At 45.0% G+C, this 25,389-nt stretch overlaps 1 protein-coding gene and 1 pseudogene across 1 annotated transcript; both read right to left on the bottom strand.

Annotated features, from left to right (window-relative positions):
* Positions 1 to 6,706: 6,706 nt before the first annotated feature.
* Positions 6,707 to 8,556, bottom strand: LOC132344430 (zinc finger protein 280A-like; annotated as a pseudogene).
* An 11,191-nt stretch (positions 8,557 to 19,747) lies between these two features.
* LOC132344623 (melanoma antigen preferentially expressed in tumors) lies at positions 19,748 to 25,131 on the bottom strand. Its single transcript, XM_059884282.1, has 4 exons — positions 24,331 to 25,131; positions 22,701 to 23,017; positions 21,812 to 22,417; positions 19,748 to 20,599 (listed from the first exon to the last, which is right to left on the bottom strand). The coding sequence occupies exons 1-4, from the start codon at positions 24,364 to 24,366 to the stop codon at positions 20,023 to 20,025; spliced, it is 1,536 nt and encodes a 511-aa protein (XP_059740265.1). The 5' UTR covers positions 24,367 to 25,131; the 3' UTR covers positions 19,748 to 20,022.
* Between the last annotated feature and the right edge of the window lie 258 nt (positions 25,132 to 25,389).

Genomic DNA, 25,389 nt, shown 5'->3' with positions numbered 1-25,389 from the left:
GATCACATTCGCAAAGCCTGAAGTATTTCTTTTTTTGGCCATATCTTTTCGAAATGCCCTGTTTTGCTGGACGGCTCCTAGTAGTCATATGGGGGAATAAAGTTTTGGTTTTGTTACAATATTTTCTTCTCTATTATATTATTTTTCATTCTTTATTAATTTCATTCCTTCTTATTGCTATGTTTGTTCTGCTGCTCACCTTTACAACCTTTTGAGATAGTTACTTGTAACTCTCATTTCTCTTACATATAATGCTATAAATTTGCCTTAATTTGTTGTTGTTGTTCAGTCCCTCAGTCATGTAGGACTCTTTGCAACCCCATGGACTGCATACAGCACACCAGGCTTCCCTGTCCTTCACTATCTCCTAGAGTTTACTCAAACTCATGTGCATTGAGCTGGTGGTACTACCCAACCATCTCATTCTTTGCTGCCCGCTTCCCCTGCCCTCAGTCTTCCCAGCATCAAGGTCTTTTCCAATGAGTTGGCTTTTCACATCAGGTGGCCAAAGTATTGGATGTTCAGCTTCAGCATCAGTCCTTCCCGTGAATATTCAGAGTTGATTTCCCTTAGGACTGACTGGTTGGATCTCCTTGCTGTCCAAGGGACTCTCAAGTGTCTTCTCCAACACCACAGTTCAAAAGCATCAATTCTTCAGCACTCAGACTTCTTTATGATCCAACTGTCACATCCATACATGACTGCTGGAAAAACCATAGCTTTGACTAGACACACTTTTTCAGCAAAGTATTGTCTCTGCTTTTAATGTGCTGTCTCGGTTTGTCATAGCTTTTCTTCCAAGAGGCAAATATCTTTTAATTTAATGGCTGCAGTCACCACCCACAATCATTTTGGACCCCAAGAAAATAAAGTCTGTCATTTCCATCATTTCCCCATACAAATTTAACTATTGTCCATAATTTTTGCTGAATAGTATGTTCATTATAATTCAATTCCAAGTATACCCTAATATTCTCTTCTTAAGAAAAATATTAGATATTGTATGGGCTTCCCTGGTTGCTCAAATGGTAAAGAACTTTCCAGCCAATGCAGGAGACACAAGAGGCACAGGTTTGATCCCAGGTCAGGAAGATCCCCTGGAGAAAATACTGGCAATATATTCCAGTAGTCTTGCCTAAAAATAGATATGTATTAATATATTTATTGATATTTTCCAAATGAATGGTATTTTAAAAGATGTTCCTTTGTCAGTTTCTCATTATTGCATTTGGAGAAGGCAATGGCATCCCACTCCAGTACTCTTGCCTGGAAAATCCCATGGACAGAGGAGCCTGGAAGGCTGCAGTCCATGGGATTGCTGAGGGTCAGACACAACTAAGCGACTTCACTTTCACTTTTCACTTTCATGCTTTGGAGAAGGAAATGGCAACCCACTCCAGTGTTGTTGCCTGGAGAATCCCAGGGACGGGGGAGCCTGGTGGGCTGCTGTCTATGGGGTCACACAGAGTGGGACACGACTGAAGTGACTTAGTAGCAGCAGCAGCATTATTGCATTATGTTCAGTTGACACAGTAAATATTATTGATCCTTTGTATTTGAAGTTTTCCATTCAGTTAATTATACCATACTTTAGATTTCCATTCCACTGAAGTCAAAATGAAGTGGGTGTGATGTAGAGAAAATACTTCCAATGTATAAAATGTATATATTTCAAATGATCTCCTCTAAGCCTCACAATTATTCCAGCATCTTTCAGTAGGGCAACTTTAACTAAGTTCCAGGTTTTATTCAGATTTTACCAGTTTTTCCACAGATATTATTTTCCAGTTTCATATTCCCATATAGGATACTGAACTGCATGAGGTTATATCCTGAAAAGCTACAGATACTTTCTTTAGCTTACTCTGGTCTATAGCAGTTTCTTAAACCTTCCTTGCTTTTCATGACTTTTCACAATTTTCAGGAGTCTTTCAGGGACAGGTATTTTGCAGAATGATTCTCAATATAGGTTTGGTATGTTTCTCCTGGTTGCACTGGGGTTTATATATTTTTAGAACTATACCTCCAAGGCAATATATCTTTCTCATTACTTCCCATCAAGGATTCATACTATCAATATGACTTACCACTAGTTCCTCAGCTATAAAGTTATCTCCTTCCCCCTGATATATTCTGTTCTTTGGAAACAAGTCGCTAAACCAAGCCTACACTTGGGGAGGGGCATGGACTCTCATCTTGAGGAAAATATCTAAGAGATACACAAATTACTGAGTATACAGATTAATTGAAACTCATTTATAAGGACTATCTAGTTCTTCTAGCCATATCTTTTAGTTTTAAATTAGTTAAATTAAATAAAAGTAAAGATTTAATAGGTTTCCTATGGGGGTGCTAGTGGTAAGGAACCTGCCTGCCAATGCAGGAGATGTGAAAGACCTGGGTTCAATCCCTGGGCCGGGAAGATCCCCTTGAAAGGGAAATGGCAACCCACTCCAGTATTATTGCCTGGAGAATCCCATGGACAGAGGAGCTTGGTGGGCTACAGTCCATGGTGTTGCAAAGAGTTGGACAGGACTGAAGTGACTTAGCACAAACAAAGATTTAATACCTCAGTCACACTAGCTACATTTTAATGTCTCCAAAGTGGTATATTAGACAAGGAGATAGAAAACATTTTCTTTGAGAATTCCCTAGGGATCTGGTAGTTAGGGCTTTGTGCTTCCAATGCAGCAGGCAGAGATTCGATCCCTGGTTGAAGATCTAAAATCCCTTAAGCCTCACAGCAAGGCAAAAAAAAAAAAAATCCTACAAGATGAACACTCCATCTGAAAAATCAGATAAAATATATAAACAGGTCACATCACGGAAGAGAAAAATATGTATTAATATCTGTGAAAAGCTGATCGTCCTTATTAGGGAATACATGTAACAATGATTTTAAAAATTTCTATTGCTTCAGATATTTCTGTGAATAGCACTGACTTAGATCATTGTTTTGCCAACCTTTATTCTTTTCAAACTTAATGCATGTTAATACATGAAACTGCTTTAGCTCTGTCTCAAAAATTTTCCTATTTTCAATATCTTCAGTTCAAACATTTTCTTTTTTTCATAACAATTTTTCTTAGGAGCTACAAGTTATTTAGGTTCAGAAGCAGGAGTAGGAGGAGCCTAAATCACAACATTAAAGAGGCTTGTGAGTTACAGAGGTGCTACTTTTGCACTTTGGGTTCCTGGCAATCCTTACTCTATTCTCAGCTTGTTTACAGTTATATTGCTTCGTTTTCAAATTTTGGGAGTTCTTTCCTCCTCGATTATCTTTCTGGGGTGTTTTTTTTTTTTGGCCATGCCACAGAACCTGTGGGATCTTAGTTCCACAACCAGGTGTTGAACTCTGGCCATTGGCAGTGAAAGCCTCAAGTGTTAACCGCTGAACCCACAGGGAATCCTAATATCTTATCTTTCTTTCTTTCAAATATTTATACATTTACTTGACTCTGCTTGCAGCACAAGGGCTCTTCAATCTTCATAGCAGCATGTGGGATGCAAGATTTTTAATTGTCACATGAGGCATTTTTAGTTGCAGTATGTGGGATCTAATACCACTACCAGGGAATGAACTTGGACTCTCTAATTTGGGAGATCACATAGTGTTACCACTGGACTACAGGGATGTCCTTCCCATGATGGAACCCAGGTCTCTTGCATTGCAAGTGAATTCCTTACTGTCTTGGCCACTATAGCTTTGATTATAAGATCTTTGGTCAGTAGAGTGATGCCTTAGCTGTTTTGTTTTGTTTTGTTGCTGTCTAGGTTTGTCATTGCTTTTCTTTCAAGAAGCAAGCTTCTTTTAATTTTGTGGCTACATTCATTGTCCACAGGGAGTTTGGGGCCCAAAAAAATAAAATATGCTGTTGTTTTCACCTTTTCTCCATTTGTTTGCCATGAAATGATGGGACCAGATGTTGCAATCTTCATTTTTTGAATGGTGAGTTTTAAGCCAGCCTTTTCACTCTCCTCTTTCACCCTCATCAAGAGGCTCTTCATTTTCTGCCGTAAGGGTGGTATCATCTGCATATCTGAGGTTGTTGATCTTTCTCCCAGCAATCTTGATTCCAGATTGTGTTTCACCCAGCCCAGAGTTTTTCATGATGTACTCGGCATAAAAGTTAAATAATCAGGGTGACAATATACAATCTTGACATACTCCTTTTCCTATTTGGAACCAGTCTGTTGTTCCATGTTCAGTTCTGACAGTTGCTCCTTGACCTGCATACAGATTTCTCAGGATGCAGGTCAGGTAGTCTGGTATTCCCATCTCTTAAAGAATTTTCCAAAGTTTGTTGTGGTCCACACAGTCAAAAGTCGCATCAGTTCATGGCAAAAAGTTGAGGAAACAATGGAAACAGTAACAGACTTTATTTTCTTGAGCTCCAAAATCACTGCAGATGGTGACTGCAGCCATGAAATTAAAAGATGCTTGCTCCTTGGAAGAAAAGCCGTGACAAACCTAGATGACATATTAAAAAGCTAGGCATTACTTTGCCAACAAAGGTCCGTGTAGTCAAGGCTATTGTTCTTCCACTAGTCATGTATGGATGTTAGAGATGGACCATAAAGAAGGCTGAGACCAAAGAATTGATGGTATTGAACTGTTGTGTTGGAGAAGACTCTTGAGAGTCCCTTGGACTGCAGGGAGATCAAACCAGTCAGTCCTACAGGAAATCAACTCTGAATATTCACACAAAGGACTGATGCTAAAAGTGAAGCTCCAATACTTTGGCCACCTTATGGGAAGAGCTGGCTCATTAGAATACACTCTAATGCTGGAAAAGATTGAAGGAAGGAAGAGAAAAGTATGACATAGAATGAGATGGTTGGATGGCATCACAGACTCAATGGACTTGAGCTTGAGCAAGCTCCAGGAGATGGTGAAGGACAGAGAAGCCTTGTGTGCTGCAGTCCATGTGGTTGCAAAGAGTGAACACGATTGCACTACAACAAATTATTGGTTGTCTTGCTTGATTTTTTTCTTGTTTCTGCAGTTTTCCATTTCTAATTAAATTTGTTGTTTGAAACTCATGGAAGGTCTAGGACCTAAAGCTTTTCTGCAAATAAGAAAATGGGTACATTGGTGGAGGTTGGGGGGGTGATCTGTCTTTGGGAAAGCCCTGCAGGGTCCTGCTCAGTTATATGATGAAACAGACTTACAGTGCCAAGTGTTTGACAGAAATGGAAATGCCCATACTTTTAGTGGAAATACATGTTGCTTCAATCACTTTGAAAAAGCATTTGACTGTACCTGCATATTAGAATGGCTCAGTCAGTAACAAATCTGCCTGCAATGCAGGAGACCCAGGTTTGAACCCTGGGTCAGGAAAATCCTCTGGAGAAGAATGCCAAACCACTGTCCCACAACGTATGGATATATAAGACTATGTCCATACATTCAAGAGAATTCTACCCAGAAATGAAAATCAATGTTCCACAGCTACATACAATCTCACTTATTTAAAAGAAAACAAAGACCAGGGGAACAGAAACGCTATTGTGTGATTGTATTTGTTTAAAATTTGAAACAAAGAAAAATGAATCCCTAGTGCTAGAGGTCATAGAAGTGGTTACTTTGGGGAATAGAGAGTGGCCAGGAAGGAACATGAAGATTTCAAAGCTACTTGATGGTAGAGAGGTGAAGCAAGTACAATCTCAGTTACAGTAAAGCCAGACTTTATTTCCTTGGGCTTCAAATTAACTGGATGGTTACTGAGGCTGTGAAATTAAAAGACACTCACTCCTTGAAAGAAAAGTTGTGGCAAACCTGCTGCTGCTGCTAAGTCACTTCAGTGGTGTCCGACTCTGTGTGACCCCATAGATGGCAGCCCACCAGGCTGCCCTGTCCCTGGGTTTCTCCAGGCAAGAACACTGGAGTGGTTGCCATTTCCTTCTCCAATTCATGAAAGTGAAAAGTAAAGTCAAGTCGCTCAGTCGTGTCCGACCCTCAGCAACCCCACGGACCACAGCCTTCCAGGCTCCTCCATCCATGGGATTTTCCAGGCAAGAGTACTGGAGTGGGGTGCCATTGCCTTCTCCGGTGGCAAACCTAGACAGTGTATTAAAAGATATAGACAGACAGTCTATTAAAAGACATAGACATTACTTTGCAAACAAATGTCCATAAAGTCAAAGCTAGGGTTTTCCCAGGAGTCAGATACAGATGAAAGAGTGGACCATAAAGAAGGCTGAGTGCTGAAGAACTAATCTTTTCAAACTGTGGTGCTGGAGAATGAAGACTCTTGAGAGTCCCTTGGACTGCAAGGAGATCCAACCAGTCAATCCTAAAGGAAATCAACCCTGAATACTCAATGGAAGAACTGATGCTGAAGCTCCAATACTTTGGACACCTAATGGGAAGAGTCTTTTCATTGGGGAAAAAAACCCTGATGCTGGAAAATATAGAAGGCGGAGCAGAAGGGGTGACAGAGGATGAGATGGTTGGATGCCATCAACAACCCAGCGGAATGAGTTTAGTAAGCTTCAGGAGATGGTGATGTACAGAGAAGCCTAGCGTACTGAAGTTCATAGGGTCACAGGGAGTCAGACACGACTGAACAACTGAACAAAAGCCAGGCAGGGTCTTTATGTACAGCTGGCTGAACCTCAATAGTGCTTTTTTGAATTTCTGGAGGTGGGTATAACATAATTTTTAGCCAGATCCCTTGCTGCAACACATCTGGAATATTTTGTGTTAGTAGTAAATCCTCTTTGTAGTTTTTCTGGGTGGCACTTGGGAGTCAGTGTTCCTCACAATGATAGATGCTGTCTCACTCAGGGAAATCAACTCAATCCCAGCTAAACTGAAGTTTGGATCATTACCTCTGTTTCAGGAGATAACTCTTGCAATTGCTCTGACTTTTTGAATGACTGATGATTCTTGGTTTGGTGCTCTGTCTTTTCCTTCAGCTTCAAAAAATGTAGCCAGCACTTGAAACATGGAAAGACCCTCTTGTTCCAATGCCTCCAAACATGATTTATGAAAGATGTCACCAGTTTGAAAAATTTGAGGCAAAACAGACAAAGCAAATTGTTTGGGTTTCCATGCCACGTTCTAAAATGTGCCTCTACATCAGCAAAGGCTGATGATCTGTAATTGCAAATGAGGCACACCTAGGGCATTTTGCCAGGTTTGTGACTGTCCTTCATGTGCTGTAAGAGAATCTGATCTGTTTTGAAAGACAACTAACATATTTTACAGTCTGTGGAGGGCTCCCAGGAAGCGTGGACACTTTCAATGTGAAACTGCAGCTGGAACGGGATGGGAAACTCGGTGATAGTGCTGGCAGTTAGTGTGGTGGTTCCTCACGTGGATCATAAACTTGACATTTCTAAGAACTCTCAAGCAGCTAAAGCATTTAAACACTATGTGAATCTTCTGTTCTGGTTGCCCATTTCTTGTACGCTGTCCATAGTAAAAGTCATCAAGTAACATGATCAGATTTCCTTTCATGGGATCAACAGTCTTGCTCTGACTTGCTAGAGTCTAAAAGTCTGTTTTCTCCAGCCCTTCCAAACTACATATTCTGTCTGGATCCATAAGACTGAAGCATGCCTGGTCATTTGCATGAATCAATGAACATGATGCTCCACCGTGAACATGGCTCAGTGAGGTCGGGAGATCTTCCAAGGTCATAATCGTATTCTTTGTAGGAGAGATTCCTGGAGGTGTCATGGTGGAAGCAGGTCTCCCTGGGATTCCATGGATGAGTTTAGGTCTTTAGGGATTCCCACTGAAGGCAATGGCACCCCACTCCAGTACTCTTGCCTGGAAAATCCCACGGATGGAGGAGCCTGGTAGGCTGCAGTCCATGGGGTCGTGAAGAGTCGGACATGACTGAGTGACTTCACTTTCACTTTTCACTTTGCTGACTGGAGAAGGAAATGGCAACCCACTCCAGTGTTCTTGCCTAGAGAATCCCAGGGACGGGGGAGCCTGGTGGCTGCCGTCTATGGGGTCACACAGAGTCGGACAAGACTGAAGTGACTTAGCAGCAGAAGCAGGAGCACTGTTAAAATTTACATCTGAAGTGGGACATCACTTTGAATAAGGGGACTTTCATCCTTGCCTCCCAATGAGAGAACAGCTACAGATAGACAGTGAGGCCACAGAGAGAGCACTTCTGAATTGTGAAGCATGGTTTGCAGAGAGCTCCTTTTACAATCAGGTTTAGACAAAGGCTTGAAAACAATAGGACTGTCTCTTCCTCCCCATTCAAACTGAGAAGCTGGTGAGATGGCTGCTAGCTCTGCTTTTGAGGTCCTGAGATTGGTAGGTTGCGGAGGGATCAGGACTCTGGTGGCCCTTCTTTCTTCTTGAAGATGATTTCCTGGTCACTCTCTTCAAAATGTTAGAAATGACTGGCTTTGAACTTGAACTTTGACTCTGACAAAGAGGGTTTCATCATCCTCATTGATGTGCCCCACTCCAACAAAGATGACCTCAGCATCGTCATCGTCCTCATCTCTGGGTTTGGACCCTGCGGTCTTTTTCTCGGGTTGTGGTGGTGCTTGTGCTTTCTCACAAAGGAAGAGATGGGCCATTTTGCAATCACTTTTGGCTTCAAGCAGCCCACTCTTCTAGTGCTTTTTCCACCTAAAGGCAACCGCAGGACAAGGTCACCCCCCACCCCACCCCACCCCCAATCTCAGGTATCACTCTCTGTGGTTTCAGTTAACCCTCAGTTGCTCACCGAAAATATTAAATGGAAAATTCCAGAAATAAATAACTCACAAGTTTTAAATTGCATGTCATTCTGAGGAGTGTGATTGGAATCTCACACCATCCTGCATCCTCCTGCCCTGAATGTGAGTCGTTCCTTAGTCCTGCACATCCCACCCCTTTGTCACTCAGTTACCACAATGTCTGTTGAGATGTCACAGGGCTTGTGACCAAGTCACCCTTATTTTACTCAATAAGGGCCCCAAAGCATAAGTGGAGTGATGCTGGCCATTTAGATATGCCAGTGAGAATACACTAAGTGCTGCCTGTAAGTGAAAAGATTGAAGTTCTCAATTTGAAATAAAAAGAGAAAAAAAAAATGTATGCTGACATTGCTAAGACCTGTGGTGAATGTGAAGAACAGAAACAAAATCTGTGTTAGTTTTGCTTTCAAACCTCAAACTGCAAAAGTTATGGCCACAAAGCATAGTAGGTGCTTAGTGAAGAAGTGAAGTCTCCCAGTCGTGCCCGACTCTTTGTGACCCCATGGACAGTAGCCTGCACCAAGCTCCTCCATCCATGGGATTTTCTAGGCAAGAGGGCTGGAGTGGGTTGTCATTTCTTTCTCCAGGGAATCTTCCCAACCCAGGGATCGAACCCAGGTCTCCTGAATTGTAGACATACGCTTTACTGTCTGAGCCACCAGGGAAGTCTTTTAGTAAGTGCTTAGTTAGGGTGAAAAAAAATCACTAAATTAGTAGGGTAATATTTTTTACATAGAGACTGCATTCACAAAATTTTTATAAAAAGTATATTGTTATAATTGTTTACGTTGTTATTACACCTTTCCTGGTGGCTCAGATGGTAAAGTGTCTGCCTACAATTCAGGAGGCCTGGGTTCGATCCCTGGGTAAGGAAGATCCTCTACAGATGGAAATGGCAGCCCAGTCCAGAATTCTTGCCTGGGAAATCGCATGGAGGATCCCATTAGAGAAGCATAGTAAGCTGCAGTCCATGGGGTCACAAAGAGTCAGACATGACTGAATGTCTTCACTTTCACTTTCCTGTTATTATTAGTTAGTTGCCAATCTCTTACTGTGCTTTTATAAAATAAACTGCATCACAGGTATGTTTGTGTATCAAAAACACTGTGTAGTGTTTGATACTATGTGAGGTTACAGATGTCCTCTGAGGGTCTTGGAACTTATTCTCTGTAGATAAGTGGTGATGATTATATTTCTTTCAGAAGACAAAATTAGTACTTGATTTAATCATCGGCTGAAACATTGAGATAACTATTCACACCGTTATTTTATACATAAGGAAACATGTCAAACTCAGTTAAGTGATATGACAGTTTTAAACTTCCTTCTCCAGCCCCCACTTTTGCCTTTTCTCCCTATGGTGGCCCCAGCGCTCCTGTTAAATACTACAGGTGGTGGTCATTGAAATAAAAGTTTTGTAACACAATTTCTCTCCATATAATATATTTATTGATAGCTTCCATGCCACCAACACATTTCATTGATATTAAGGGACTTTCTAAAGTTTACATTTGACCATTTCTATTACTTTGCCAACAAAGGATCAAGGCTATGGTTTTTCCTGTGGTCATGTATGGATGTGAGAGTTGGACTTTGAAGAAGGCTGAGTGCTGAAGAATTGATGCTTTTGAACTGTGGTGTTGGAGAAGACTCTTGAGAGTCCCTTGGACTTCAAGAAGATCCAACCAGTCCATTGTGAAGGAGATCAGCCCTGGGATTCCTTTGGAAGGAATGATGCTAAAGCTGAAACTCCAGTACTTTGGTCACCTCATGTGAAGAGTTGACTCATTGGAAAAGACTCTGATGCTGGGAGGGATTGGGGGCAGGAGGACAAGGGGACGACAGAGGATGAGATGGCTTGATGGCATCACTGACTCGATGGAAGTGAGTCTGAGTTTACTCCAGGAGTTGGTGATGGACAGGGAGTCCTGGCGTGCTGCAATTCATGGGGTTGCAAAGAGTCGGACATGGCTGAGTGACTGATCTGATCTGAATACCAGATCACATTTCATCACTAGCATATCATAGTTTGGCTGTGTGTAAATGGTGGCCCTAGCATTAAAGGACCCTCCTGTCAATTCAGAAGACATAAGAGATGCAGGTTCCATCTCTGGGTCAGGAAGATCCCCTGGAGGAGGGCATGGCAACCCACTCCACCATTCCTGCCTGAAGAATCATACAGACAGAGGAGTCTGGTAGGCTACAGTCCATAGGGTTGCAAAGAGTCAAACATGACTGAAGCAACTGAGCACACATGCATACATATGTATATAAATATATATTTGATAGTGGTAAGAAAAATAATGCGGTGGAACTTCCCTGATGATCCAGTATTTAAGACTCACTTCCACACCAGGGGGCATGGGTTTAATTCCTGGTCAGGGACCTATGATCCCATATGCCACAGGGTGTGGCCAAAAAAAAAAAAAAAGAATAATGTTGTATCTTATAGCTGAGGTTCCCTTAGATTTAATGAAAAATTCTATTTTTCATAAGCCGAATTCAGCCTACTAAATTCATGCCACAAGTCACTAATGTGATGCTAGCTGAATTATATAGGCAAATGGTTTAGACAGGGATTGACAAATTGGCTTGCCTCCTTTTTTTGTCTTTTCCTCCCACCAGCAAGCTAAGAATGATTTTTATGTTTTATTTTTTTTTTAACTTTAAAAAAATATGTTTAATTGTTTTTTAATTTGGGGGAAACAAAGAATATTTTTGACATATGAAAATTATATGATATCTAAATTTCAGTGTCACAAATAAAGTTTTATTGGAACACAGCTGTGATCATTTCCCACTGCCAGAGGCTGTTTCACACTGCTAATGGCAAAGACTGCATGGCTCATAATGCCTGGTACTCTCTAGCCCTTTACAGAGAAATTGTGCAGACTCACAGCCTCAGAGAACAAAATGAAGCATTCCAAATCCCATGGCTCACCAGCTCCTGAAGTCTAGTTGACTCAGTGCCGCTAAACACTTCCCACTCTGAGCCGCAGTGGAGGGTGAAGCTGGAGTGTCTTTGTCTCCACATCCCAGAGAGATTTCTCTGGAAACACCAGCACCATGTCCTGTGTCCTGTGTTCATGGCACTCCCACCTGGCTCTCAAAAAGCCTTTTCTCAGTGAGGCTGGATCAGGAGATTCCAAGCCTTTTAAAGCCCATTCTTTTCCAATCCATAGTATCCAAACCAGGCTCCAATCAGGTTTCTGAACCAGTTTTTCCCCATAGGATCTTTCAACGAGAAACCTTTATACCAAATTGCTAGAGAGAGGAAATAGTGTGGGTGGGGCCCAGGGCCCCCCACAGGGGCTGTTTTCCATGTCTCAGGGCAGTGAGAGTCCCCACTTCCCTCTCTGGCATCCAGAGGCCCACCACCTTATTGCCAATTCATCTGCATCTTTAGTTATTTGGGGTTCAATAGCTTAAGGGCAGGGGAAGGTGGTCCACACAGCTATTTCAACAGAGCTGATGTCAGGAGCCTAAAAAGGCAGGGATCCTCTTCCAATGCCAGAAAATTCACCAGCAGCAAATAGCAATCCCCTGTTCTCTTCCAGGGCCAAGGGGGTGGGTTGCAGGGGGTGGACAGCAGGGTGAGAGGGGCAGGAAGCAAGCTTACTCCCAGGTGATCTGCACTCGAAGACTCAGCACCCACTGGATTCCTGGGGTCCTCACTGTGGATTTCATGCTGAACCCTAGGAGCTTTTACCAGGTAGGGGCTCATGCTTTCTTAAACCACGTAAGGGGTGTCAGGTTACACCCTGGTCCCCCTCCTTCTCCCTTCCTCCCTCACTTCCCCTTTTCTCTCTCTTTCCCCTTTGCACCACCTAGATTCTATCTCAAGCTTTCCCTCTCACTGCTTTACAGCCCTCTGCACACAGATTCTTAGCAGGGACGGAGGGTTTCAGAGAAGAAATACATGTATTGCCATTTCTTGTAAGGTAACAGAGTCACTGAATTAGAACAAAAATGAAGTTCACTAATGAATGTGATCTCAAGTACTGTAACCAAATATAACATCAAGAATACCTTTCTTATCAAACCCACATGTGTCACCTGAAATTTACACACTGTATGTCCATTACATCTCAGTGAAGCAGGAAAAGAAAAAAAAAAAAAAAAACCTGACCATTAGAAAGAGCTCCTTTTATGCTCTTTTAAGACTGTTAATGATGAGTGCTGTGCCTAGTTGCTCAGTCATGTCTGACTCTTGGCGACCCCATGGACTGTGGGCAGCCAGGCTCCTCTATCCATGGAATTCTCCACACAAATACTGCAGTGGATTGCCATGTCCTTCTCCAGTGTTGGTGAGTATCAAAACCCAAGGCTAGGGACTTCCCTGGTGGTCCAGTGGTTGAGAATCTGCCTTCCAATGCAGGGAATGTGGGTTTGATCCATGGGTAGGGAACTAAAATCCCACATGCCAGAGGACAGTAGAACCAACGAGGGATCCAGCAAGCCACAACTACGACCCAAGACAGCCAAATAAGAAAATAAAAATAAATATTTTTAAAAATTCTATGCTATTTACATTCTTCTGGATATGTTTGAAAGCATGATATTAACAGTTTTATTTATTTATGGACACACCATGAGACTTCCTGCAGGATCTTAGTTTCCTGTCCAGAGACTGAACCCAGGTCACCAGAGTGAAAGAATTGAGCACTAACCACTAGTTTACCAGGGAATTCCTAGTTTTATTTACTTAAATGGTTTATTTTTATTGTATGCCAAATACTACATCTTTATCAGTGATTATATTTACAACAAAAAACATTTTGGATGTCAATTTTAAAATGGTTGCAGAAACCTAAGGCAAAGGAAGAAAAATTTTGATCACTTATTTATGCCTCTACGCTTCCCTGATGGTTCAGACAGTAAAAAAATCTGCCTGCAGTACAGGAGACCGGGCTTTGATCCCTGGGTCAGGAAGACTTCCTGGAGAAGCAAATGGCTGTCCACTCTAGTATTCTTGCCTGGAGAATTCCATGGACAGAGGAGCCTGGGGAGCTACTATCCATGGGTTTGCAAAGAGTGGAACACAACGGAACAACTAACACTTTCACTTTCATATGCTTCTAAAAATTGGTCAAATCTCAGAATCACCTGGGACATTGTTAAACATAGAGATTCCAGGGCTGCATAACACACCTAAGAAACTCAAACTGCCAGAAGAGGGGGCCTGGGAATCTGAAAGTTGAATGTTTGCCTCACTTGATTGTGAAGTAAAGTGAATCCCAGGGTGTAAAATCCTCCAATACTTTGGGAAAGATGATCTCTGGTGGCTCAGAGGTAAAGAATCCACCTAGTAATGCAGGAGACCTGGGTTCAATCTCTGGGTTGGAAAGATCCCCTGGAGGAAGAAACGGCAACCCACTCCAGTATTCTTGCCTGGGAAACCCCATGGATAGAGGAGCCTGGCAGGCTACAGTCTATGGGGTTGCAAAATAGTCCGACACAATTTAGCAACTAAACCACAAAGTTGAAAGTAAGTGAAAGTCGCTCAGTTGTGTCCGACCCTTCGCAACCCCATGGACTATCCAGTCCATGGAATCGTCCAGGCTAGAATACTGGAGTGGGTAGTCTTTCCTTCTCCAAGGGATCTTCCCAACCAGGGATCAAACCCAGGTTTCCAACAGTGCAGGCAGATTCTTTACCAGCTGAGCCACAAGGGGAGCCTAAACAACAATAAAAACATGTTTAAAGCACTCAATAATCTACTCCTTCAGGAGACCCTGAGGGTTGAGGGTCAGGAGTTCATTTTTCTTCATGCCACACACTGAGTACCTGCCTTGCAAAAAGCAGGTTATTGGTAATTCAATACACCAATCAGATGTTGCTTGAGCTTGGAGATCATCCTCCGTACCATCATTCATAGATTCTAGGACACCCATACCCACTCTTGAGGCTTCTGGATGTCCTTCATATTGAAGGAAGTTAGGGTATAAGCAAAGCCTGGAGATCTGGATCCAAACTTCTCAGTTTGGGCCACACTTTCATATCTCCTGGGCTGTGCTTCTTAACCCTCAGTGAATCTAAGGAATTGCCTATGTGTCTTTTGCAAAAACACAGTCTTGTCCAACAGTTGTGGGTAGGGCCTGAGAGTCTGATTTTCTCACAAGCTCCAGGTGTTGCCCAGGCTGCTTAAGGTGTCAATATTAAACAGTGAGTACTAGAGAGCTTTTCAAAAGTACTGATGTTATGGTTGATTCTGTTGATCTTACTCCATACCCACAGAATCAGTATCTCCAGGAATGGGGCCAGGGAGTCAATGTTATTAAAGGTATCAGATATTTTTAAGGAGCAGGTAAGGTGCAAATGTGTAGCCAGGCAAATCAGCCTACCATCAACCCTGTTTGGGGCTTCATTGTGTCCTGCAAAATCCATATGTTGAGGGGACTTTCACAATGCTCCAGTGGCTAAGACTCTGGACTCCCAGTGCAGGGGGCTGGGCTTCAGTCCCTGGTCAGGGAACTAGATCGCACGTGCTGCCAGGAAGATGGAAGACCCAACATGCCACAACTAAGACCTGGTGCAGTCAAATAAATTCATTCATTATAAAAAAATTATCTGTAGAATTCCTAACCCGCAACTTTTTTGAGTGTAACCGTATTTGGAGATAATACCTTTAACGAGGTGACTAAGTTTAAACAAAGTCACTAGGGTGGGCACTAGTCCAGTTTAATGGTTTTCCATACAAAAAGAGAGAGGGGAATTCCATGGCAGGCCAGTGGTTAGGGCTTAGAGCTTTCACTGCCAAGGGCACAAGTTTAATCCCTGGTCTGGAAACTAATACCCAGAAATGAAGAAGCACGGCGAGAAAAAAAAAAAAAAAAAAAAGAAAGAAATTAGGACACACAAGACATCAAGGATGCATGGACATAATGGAACAGGAGGACAGAAGAATGCAGCTGTCTGCACATCAAGGAAAGAGATACCACACTGTCAACACCTTGATTCTGGGCTTCAGGCCTCCAGAACTGGGAGAGAACAATTTGCTGTGTTTATGTCTGTGGTAATTCAGGTGCCACCTTAGTACATTAACAGGTTCTTTGGATCAAGAGTCCCTAGAGAGGGCTCACCTCCAGGACAGGTAGGGCGTATGCACGTGATGACTTAGCTCCCGGGTGACTCCCACCCATCAACAAATGCCCACCCACCCAGATTTTTCAGGACGCAGCTTGCTCTGTGGACCACTTTTTGCAGACCACTGCTGCTAAAGGTCCCCTTCCAACTCTCTTTCTGACCCCAACTATTTTTAATTTTCTCCTAGACTTTGAGGGACAGAACCTTGAGAACAGAGTGAGGACTGTGCTCAAACCATCCTGGATGTGAAGGGGAGCATGTCTTTTAACCAAAAAAAAAAAAAAAAAAAAGGAAAGAGAAAAACCCCACAACTATCCAGAAGAACACACTGAAGCTTATCACCAGATGTACAGAAAAGCTTTCACATGTTAGGAAGAAGCAGAGGACATGAGTTCAACATCTTCTGTAGGGAAGGTTTCCAGGAAGGACAGCATGCTTTCTGTAGATGGATTGAAAGCAGATGAATTTACTGGAAGGCATTTGGGTCTGTAGCCAGGAAAGGAATATGAGTGGGGAGGGCGTGTGTTGTCCTTCAGTTCTCTCTACCTCCGAAGTTTCTATGATACGGGCCATGGTCACAGGGCTCCCAGAGGTCAGCGAGAGAGGAATATTTGGTGACTTCATCAAAGCCTGACCCATAGAAGGCTGCCTCTCAGTAGCCAATGTCAGACTTCTGGGCTGTCTGCCAGGCTGAATAAATGACCTACTGGGAACTCTCTGGTAGTCCTGGAGTGGTTAGGGCTCTGCACTTTCACTTCTGAGGGTGTGGATTCTATCCTCAGTTGGGGAACTAAGATCCTGCAAGCTGCATTGGCAAGCCACCTAAGAAACAAAAACAGAAAGACAGACATGACCTGTTCCCACCTTTCCTTCCATGGACAACTCCAAGGCCAAGTCCAGTCCACGTCCATTGCTGTGGTCAAGGAGGAAGCTCCCTGGGGCTTGTGGCCATGGAGTGTCATGTGGTCAGCCTGAGTGTCCACCAAAGGGCTGGGCATCTCACACCAACTGAGAACCTGGTACCCAGGAGGAGATCAGGGCCTCAGGATACAGGCAGGTGCCTGCTGACCTACAGATCAGGGATGTGTGAGAAGTGGACTCTACAAGGTAGCCAGAAAGCACACTTTTCAAGAGGGCACTATTCTTGGTGGTCATCCTCTACCCATTTCCTCCATTAGTATGGGAGAGCTGGGCATTTCAATTGTTCTCACAACACTTTTCCTCTTCTACTCTCCCTGGGACAGCTTTATCTAAAGAGATTGTTGTTCACTTGCCCAGTTGTATCTGCAAACCCATGGACTGCGGCACACCAGACCTCACTGTCCCTCACCATCTCCTGAAGTTTCCCCCAAGTTCATGTCCATTGCATTGGTAATGCCATCCAGCCATCACATTCTCTGTCCCCCTCTTCTCCTTCTGCCCTCAATCATGTGCAGCATCAGAGACTTTTCCAGTGAGTCAGCTGTTCACATCAGATGACCAATATAGTGGACTTTCAGCTTCAGCATCAGTCCTTCTAACAGGTATTCAGGGTTAATTTCCCTTAAAATTGACTGCTTTGATCTCCTTGCTATCCAAGGGACTTTCAGCACCACAACTTGAAGGCAACAATTCTTTGGTGCTTTGCCTTCTTTGTGGTCCAGTTCTCACAACCATACATGCCCACTAGGAAGACCATAGCCTTGACTATACAGACCTTTGTCTGCAGTGTAACATCTCTGCTTTTCAACACACTGTCTAGGTTTGTCATAGCTTTACTGCCAAGAAGCAACTGTCTTTTGATTTTATGGTTGCAATCACCATTGCAGTAATTGTACAGCCCAAGAAGAGGAAATCTGTCAGTACTTCCACCTTTTCCCCTTCTATTTTTCATGGAGTAACGGGGCCAGATTCCACTATCTTAGCTTTATTAATACTTGGTTTTAAGCCGGCTCTTTCATTCTCCTCCTTCATCCTCATCTAATCAGTGCACAGCATCTGGCTTCTTGCTGCTTCTGCTCTCAGTTCTAAATCCCTGAGTAAGAAATCATAAAAGGATGGTTTCTCAGCTTAAATACAAGGGTGGGACACAGAGGGACTGAAACTTAAGGGACCATGACATATTGAAAAACTCAATCAATGACGACTTGCACTACTTGCTTACCTAAAGTATTAAAGGTGAAGTGAAAGTGTTAGTGAGTCCTGTCTGATCTTTGTGACTCCACGTACTGTAGCCTGACAGGCTCCTCTGTGGAATTCTCCAGGAAAGAATACTGGGATGGGTAGCCACTCCTTTCTCCAGGGGATCTTCCCGTTCAGGGACTAAGCCTGAGTCTCCTGCATTGCAGGTAAATTCTTTACCATCTGAGCCACCAGGAAAGCTCAAATCAAAGCGATCCTAATTTCCCTGATATTCCTAGATCAAAATTTTGGTGGTCCATGCCAGTCCCAGCTCCTTCAGTCACAAAAAGGGGTATAGTTGGAGCCCTCCACTCTGAAGGGGTGCTCTTATTTTGTTTAGTTGCTAAATCTTCTCTGAATTTTAGATGATTTTGTCTCAGCAAAGAGCTGTGATGGGCAAAGAGAATTAGTTAAAATCTTAGTACTGTCAGGTTGGCAGAGAACCAGGATTTGGAGGAAATTTTAATCTTTACCATGTGGCTTAAAGGTAAAAACTCAAGGGTTAAAGTTTTTTTTTTTTTTTTAAAGGTTACATATGAATAACACCAAGGAGAAAAATGCCAAGTTACACTCAACACTGAAATACTCAACTCGGAAGTGACTTTTTTGGACAATTGGGAATGAATTTCTCTCAGCCTTTGAATAAATAAATGTGTGTGAAAACTTTGATTAATGTAAAAACAAAATAAAACCTGTGGGGATATTAGTGGCATAAAAACACATTTAGACAATGGATTCAGGGATATTGGGTTGTCTCTTAGAAACTGGAGGCTTCCCTGGCAGCTCAGATGGTAAAGAATCTGCCTGCAATGCAGGAGACCCCTGCATTGGTCAATCTCTGGGTTGGGAAGATTTCTGGAAAAGAGAATGGCTACCCACTGCAGTGTTTTCACCTGTAGAATTCCATGGGCATAGAAGCCTGGCAGGCTACAGTCCATGGGGTCCCAAAGAGTCAGATACGGCTGAGCAGTGGGAAAGTGGGTACAGGCTGGAGAGTCCCAGAGGATCCAGACAGTCTGCAGGCAAATATCCCCCAGGACTCCAGGCACAGTGTACCCAACTTGGCACTGCCCAGGGTCTGAGATGGAGAAGGCGATGGCACTCCACTCCAGTATTCTTACCTGGAAAATCCCATGGATGGAGGAGCCTGGTAGGCTGCAGTCCATGGGGTCTCGAAGAGTCGGACACGACTGAACGACTTCACTTTTACTTTTCACTTTCATGCATTGGAGAAGGAAATGGCAACCCACTCCAGTGTTCTTGCCTGGAGAATTCCAGGGATGGGGGAGCCTGGTGGGCTGCCATCTATGGGATTGCACAGAGTCAGACACGACTGAAGCGACTTAGCAGCAGCAGCAGCAGGGTCTGAGATGGAGGCTTTGCATCTGCTGGATCTACTGGGGAAAATGCTCCAGTCCAGGGCCTTGGTGGGGTTAGCAGTGAGGGCCCCTTGGAAGAAGGTTCCCTAGAGCCATGCTCACTCCTGGATCCTTAATTTGTTCCAGGCCCTGAGAACGCACCTTGTATAAGAGGACAGGTTGAACAGCCTCAGAGATAAGTGAGGAGATGAATGCCTTGGAAATGAGAACCACAGGGAGTGGGTAAATGGTGCCCTGAACTCCTGTAGCTGATCCTTGCCTACCAGAGAGCATCTAGGTCCCGCTCACGTTCAGGCCCTTTTATTTAAACACTAACAGGAGAGTCATGAATTTAAAGGGGAGAATCATGGTCAGAGATCACAGAGGACACCCAATGATTGACACTGAAGTTCCCTTTATTTCTTTTTAACAATTCAATGGAGAGGTAACAACCCCATTAACCTCCCAAGCCCAAAATTCCCTCTCCAAAATTCAGATTCATATTTCTAACTTTGTAGGAACACATCTCTCCAAAAATCCCACCAAGCCCTCCCCTCCTGCACACTCTAAATCACCTTTCCTTTTCCAGCATGCACTTAACTATTGTCTGAAACTGTGGTTTGTGTTCCTTCTAGATGTACTGAGGTCTGGGTGGCATTGTCCCAGTGCTGGGGACAAAGCCTGCAACTCATGAGCTGGGCTAGGCGGGCATGTAGCAGGGACACAGGATGGGCTCGGTGTCATAGAAGATCTGCTCACCGCAGTGTGGACAGGGGCTGGCACTGACCCAGACCATGCTGGACCGCCCAGACTCACACAGCAGCCGCTTGAGCCGGGCATGCAGCTGAGCCAGGAGACCCAGGTGCAGGGTGCCACGCACATCCTCATAGCTCTCCAGGGGTGAGGGGTACAGCACGTGGCTCAGCTTGCTCAGCCCCATGGTGTGGTGCAGCAGGCTCTCCAGCACTGCCATGGAGATGGGGTTGCCGCAGAAGCTGAAGGTGGTGAGCTGGGAGCAGCAACTCAGGGCTGGCAGGAGGGCACTGAACTGGGAGTCCATGATGCCACACTCATCCAGGTCCAGGTCCTGCAGGGTGGCTGAAGTCCACTCAATCAGGACCTTCAGGGGCTCCAAGCTGAGGCTGGTCAGGTTGACCCCGCTGAGGCCCAGGTCCTTCAGCTGGCTGACGCTCGGGCACTGTGACAGGTACGCCAGATCTGACTCCGAAATCAGGCAGTTGGTGATCCACAGGGTCTCCAGAGGGGTCTTCAGGCACCTGGGGAAAGACAGGGCAGTCAGTCCCAGGGGCAGAGGTGGCGGGCGGAGGGATGTGGGGAGGAGAGACCTGTTCACCGGAACGCAGGGCATCTCACTGAGTTGGAGCTGGCCTCTCACCTTCTTAATAGGAAGGCAGGGGGTCTTCTGAGGGGAAGGTCATGCTCACATGAGAGACGACCTCCCCCTACACAAAATGATGTACTATTTTCAATGTGGGAAACAAACAGTAAACAAATGTCATTTGTCTATTTCAGCTTACTAGTATTTGGTTCACAGGAATTAATATGTTTTTACAGGACAATACTAGTTGAATTAAACAGCAGGCTGGATGCACTGGACATAGGCTGCTGGCTCCCAGCAGCTACAGATGATCCCTGGGGGAATATCCCCCAGATATTCGGGGGCCACAAACCGTCCATCACTACCTACAATTCTTTTTTTATTTTTTCCTTTCTTTCTTCTGGTTTCTTAGTGAATATATTTATTCCTAATGCTTGGAGTTTGCAGCTGCCAAAAAAGGAATCAATGGAACTCATTCATACAGACAGACTAGGTTGCATCCTCTCAGGTTTTATCACTGTGTTCAAGGAAGAATGATAACCTGTTACTGAGGATTTCCTATGTATTCAGAAGTCTTAGAGGAAAACATTAATTGTAATTTGGACTTAAAGAGATTGGAGCCACTTCAACAATGATTCTCATTTGACTTTTTCTCTTCTCTGGACTGCTTAGGAGCCACAATTTCCCCATCTGTATCCCTCGTCATCTCCAGAATCACCCACTTTCCACAGCTCACCTGGAGCCTAAAACAACTCAGGACAGAAGCGTCAGGTGGGAGTGAGAGACAGAGATTCAGACTTCAAACCTCATGTGTGATGGACCAAGGTCCTTCTCGCTTAGTTATCTTTCATCATCTCAGCTAAGACATCACTCTCTTGGAAAGAATTCCCAAGGGCATCAACCCTGACCCACACTATGCGGACTCCCAGCAAGAAATCCCCTTTGACAGCATCTAACCTAGGCCATGCCTCTGACCCTAACCAGGGAAGTGACTTGACAAGATGGCTGGAGACACAGTGGTGGCATTTTAAGGACTTCCAAGGGGCCCGTGCACCCTGGCAATGTCCCCAGCGGGCATAGAGCAGATGCCCCGAGGGTAATGAAATGAAAGAGGCCCACTCTGGTCTGCAGAGCTGGCGCCATGCCTCACCTGAGCACCTGGTGCAGGCGGCCCTCAAGGAAGGAGATGGAGTCCAGGTAGAGCTTCTGCAGGTGGGGCAGGTTCAGGAACTGGATGGTGAGCTGGTCGATGAAGTGCTCCTCCTGGTCGGGGGTGGTGCGTGGCAATATGTGGATGCGCGACAGCAGCAGCCGGCGCAGGTTGCCCATCCGTCCCAGGTGTGGCACAAACCTGCCCAGTGTGGCCAGCTTCCAGATGCAGTTCACCTCCAGGTCCTGGATGGAGTCCAGCTGCACCACCTTCAGGATCCTCCTGATGCTCTGCATGGGCATGGTGAAGATTCTCAGCTTCTGGCAGCGGAGGTGCAGCAGGCTCCTCCTTTGCTTGGCCTTCTTTAGCAGGTAGCTGATGGTCTCATCCAGCGTGTCCTCCTTGAGGCACAGATCGACCAGCACCTCCACAGGGGCCTGCGCCGGCTTCAGTACCACCTGCGCCTCCACCTTGCACCTCTTCTGCATGGGCTGGGCTGGCTCGGGCTCCAGCAGCGAGCAAACACTGGCCTTGATGCCAGACCACAGGGTCCAGAAGTCCTGGTGGGTGTTCTGGCGCAAGTCCAGCACCTGTAGCTTCCACCGCCTGTGGGGCCATGGAGGACATGCTGAGCTGTGCAGAGGCCGATGGGCACCAAGACCCTGCAAGTGCTCTGCACTCCTCACACCACAGCACCTCCAGCTTCCGGGCCCCCCTTGATCCCCACTTAAAGGGACATTGGGGGGTGGCCCACGTGCCTTTTCTGCCTTCTCTTCGTCAACCAGTCCTGTACACCCGATCACCTGTTCCCAGGTGACCCTCAACCTCTTGCCCTGGCTGCATTGTGCTCACACCCCCAGGCCTTATCAGTCTGCCAGGGAGACCTTACCTGGGGCGGACCTCCTGACCAAGCAGGATGTCCAAGCTGTCGAGTACAGCCTGGAAGGTCTCCAGATGAGGCTGGTGGTCCTTCATCAGGGCTCCCAGTGGGAGGCAGGGGAAGGGCCAGGCCTGCACCATCGCCTTCAGGGCCTGGGTGTGCCTCCCAGCAAAGGCTGCCATAAACAGCGGTGGGAAGAGTTCAGTGGGCAGCTCCTCCAGAGCCACAATGGCCAAGGCCTCATTCTGCAGCAGGCTCTGGCTGGCCAGCTCAAGAAGTCTGGGTGGTGCCCGGACGCCCATCGTGAATCTACTCCGGAACGAGTCCTGGGGGGATGTCAGAGAGCAAATGAGGTGGGGCCGGTCCTTCTCTGGTTAAGGAATCCAGGACACCCTACTGTTCCTCCAAGGCAGGGTCAGAGACATCTTCTGGCCACAGAGTCACAGCTTTGGCCCCAAGGGCATGTGGACAAACATCTCTCCAGGCAAAAACAAAGGAACAAGGGGACCTCTTGCCTCATCCTGTATCTACTGGCTGCTGCATTTAATCCCAGCCCTGCTGGCCGGTAAATACCTAGGAGCCTGACAGCTGACCCCACTCTATTCAGAGAAAGCTTCTGATTATTACTCAAGGGCTGAAAACAGCAGTAAGGAGTTTAGCCCAACACGGCCTGTCTCTAAACTCCAACCAATAACTCACGCAATGGGTGCTGTTATGTCACTTCATAAAAATGTGTACCTTTCACTGTGTGTCTCGTCTAAAAATGTTGCTACCTTTTGGTTCAGTGGAGCAAAGTGCTCACATTCAGAAAAAAGCCTCCACTCTTTCAAATATTCTACAGATTTTTTTTTTTTTTTTTGGTATCCCATGGATTTAAAAAACAATGTTTAGCTTTTAAAATGAAAAGAAACCCCCCAAATCCTTTAAGCTAGTAAAATCACAAAACTATAAAATAATATGAACTATAATCACTGGTCACAAACTAAAATGTAAAATGTCATCCAAAAATTCCTCCTAATTATGTCTTTCATTAAATCAATTCCAGGAACTTCTCTGGCCGTTCAGTGAAGAGGACTCTGTGGTTTCAATGCAGGGGCACGAGTTCTATCCTCACCAGGGAACTGCGACCCCAGATGCTGTTTGGTGTGGCCCCATCCCCTCACTCTCACCCCACCCTAGTGCATCCCCCCAGGCCCTACCCTGCCAAATTCTTTTTGGTTAAGAAATATTGTAGCAGTCTGTACAAGTGGCAAAAATCAGAGAAGAAACCAAACTGCCTGGGATAAGATAAAACTGCATGTAGAAGCAAAAGCAAAGCATGCAATTGCCAACATCAATGGAAAGGAAAAGAAAATTATCTACAGGATCCTGGCCTGCGTGGCTTGTCCCATGAAGACCCCAGCAGGTATGGCTGTCAGAGCCCAAGGCTCCAGTGTGGAGCAGTGTGCTCAGTTCTCCTTCCAGGACCCACTTTTCAGATTCTGGCTGAAATTTCCATTTCCAACTAAAGTGCTATCTTACTACTAGATCTCCATCCACCTATGTCTGAGTGGGATTTTAAATTTCTCACTATATACAACTTATGGGATCCTATGTCTGTTCACAATAGGTTAGCAAAATATAAAAGAAGAAAACCAACCTGAAGGTACATTCGTTGGTGAAATTTGGGCCACATCAAAACCAAATGTTCACGTTCAGACAGCTCTGTGCAGATGGTGGTGTCACCCCAGAGAATAAAGAAACAAAGTAAGATTTCTGAGAATAACACTGTCACTTATACGTCACACAGTGAAACATGTCCCCGTTCATGGGGGAACAGAGGTGTAATGGATGGATAGTGGGTCCTCCAGATTTTGAGGGTCCAGGCTTCCCTGGAACTGGTCAGGGCAAAATGACACCTAGGAGCTGGCCAGGAGAACAGAGGGACCAGATACTTGTAATGAAACCAAGGAAAGTACCCAAGACAAGTGTGTTTTGTTTGGAGGAATTCAGAGACTTTTCTTAGGCTAGGCTTGAGAAATTACCAGCAGAGGGAGTGGCTAAAAAGGGACCACGTAGATCCCTTAAACCCAAGGCAAACCAAGAGGAAGGCAAACACTTCCTCTCTCCCTGAGCGCAAAGGGCATTTCCTCCCTGAAGCTAGGAGATTAAATTTAGGAATGTGGGTTAGGAGAGGATGGAACTGTTTTGGTTGGCTAAACTTGGGACACACCTTGTTCTGCCTGAAAGCCACTGAGGGCTTAGGGCCATGGGCTCTCCTGAAGGGAAATAACGTGGGCCAAGGACACAAATCTGTGTCAGCAAATGGCAGCAAACCAGAGGCTCAGGTGTCCCCCTGCACATCCCAGCCTGGGCTCTGTCAAGCAACCTGTACCCTCACCATGACCTTCAAAGCCTCCTTCCCAAAGTAGCTGGGTAACTTGACTTTCCTTCAGTGCCAGTGAACAAGGAATGCAAAGCACCTTCGAACCGCCCCCCCCCCCACTCCACCTCACTCCCTCCCCTAAGGCTCTCACTTACACAGATTCTCATGGGAGCTCAACTTTAAGCCCACAAATACATTTCAGTTTTTCCTTTGCTCTGCATTAAGCACAGGTAGCCACATGGACTTTCTCCCTGGAGAGGTGCAAAGCCTGCATCAAAGGGTCTGGGTGAAGACCCTGCTGGTTTAGCTGACACACTGGTTCTGCTGTGGTCT

This window comes from Bos taurus, chromosome Y (assembly GCF_002263795.3).
Source record: "Bos taurus isolate L1 Dominette 01449 registration number 42190680 breed Hereford chromosome Y, ARS-UCD2.0, whole genome shotgun sequence".
Classification (NCBI taxonomy): domain Eukaryota; kingdom Metazoa; phylum Chordata; class Mammalia; order Artiodactyla; family Bovidae; genus Bos; species Bos taurus.
Note: the sequence above shows the minus strand (reverse complement) of the source record. Positions and strands in the feature narration are given on the sequence as shown.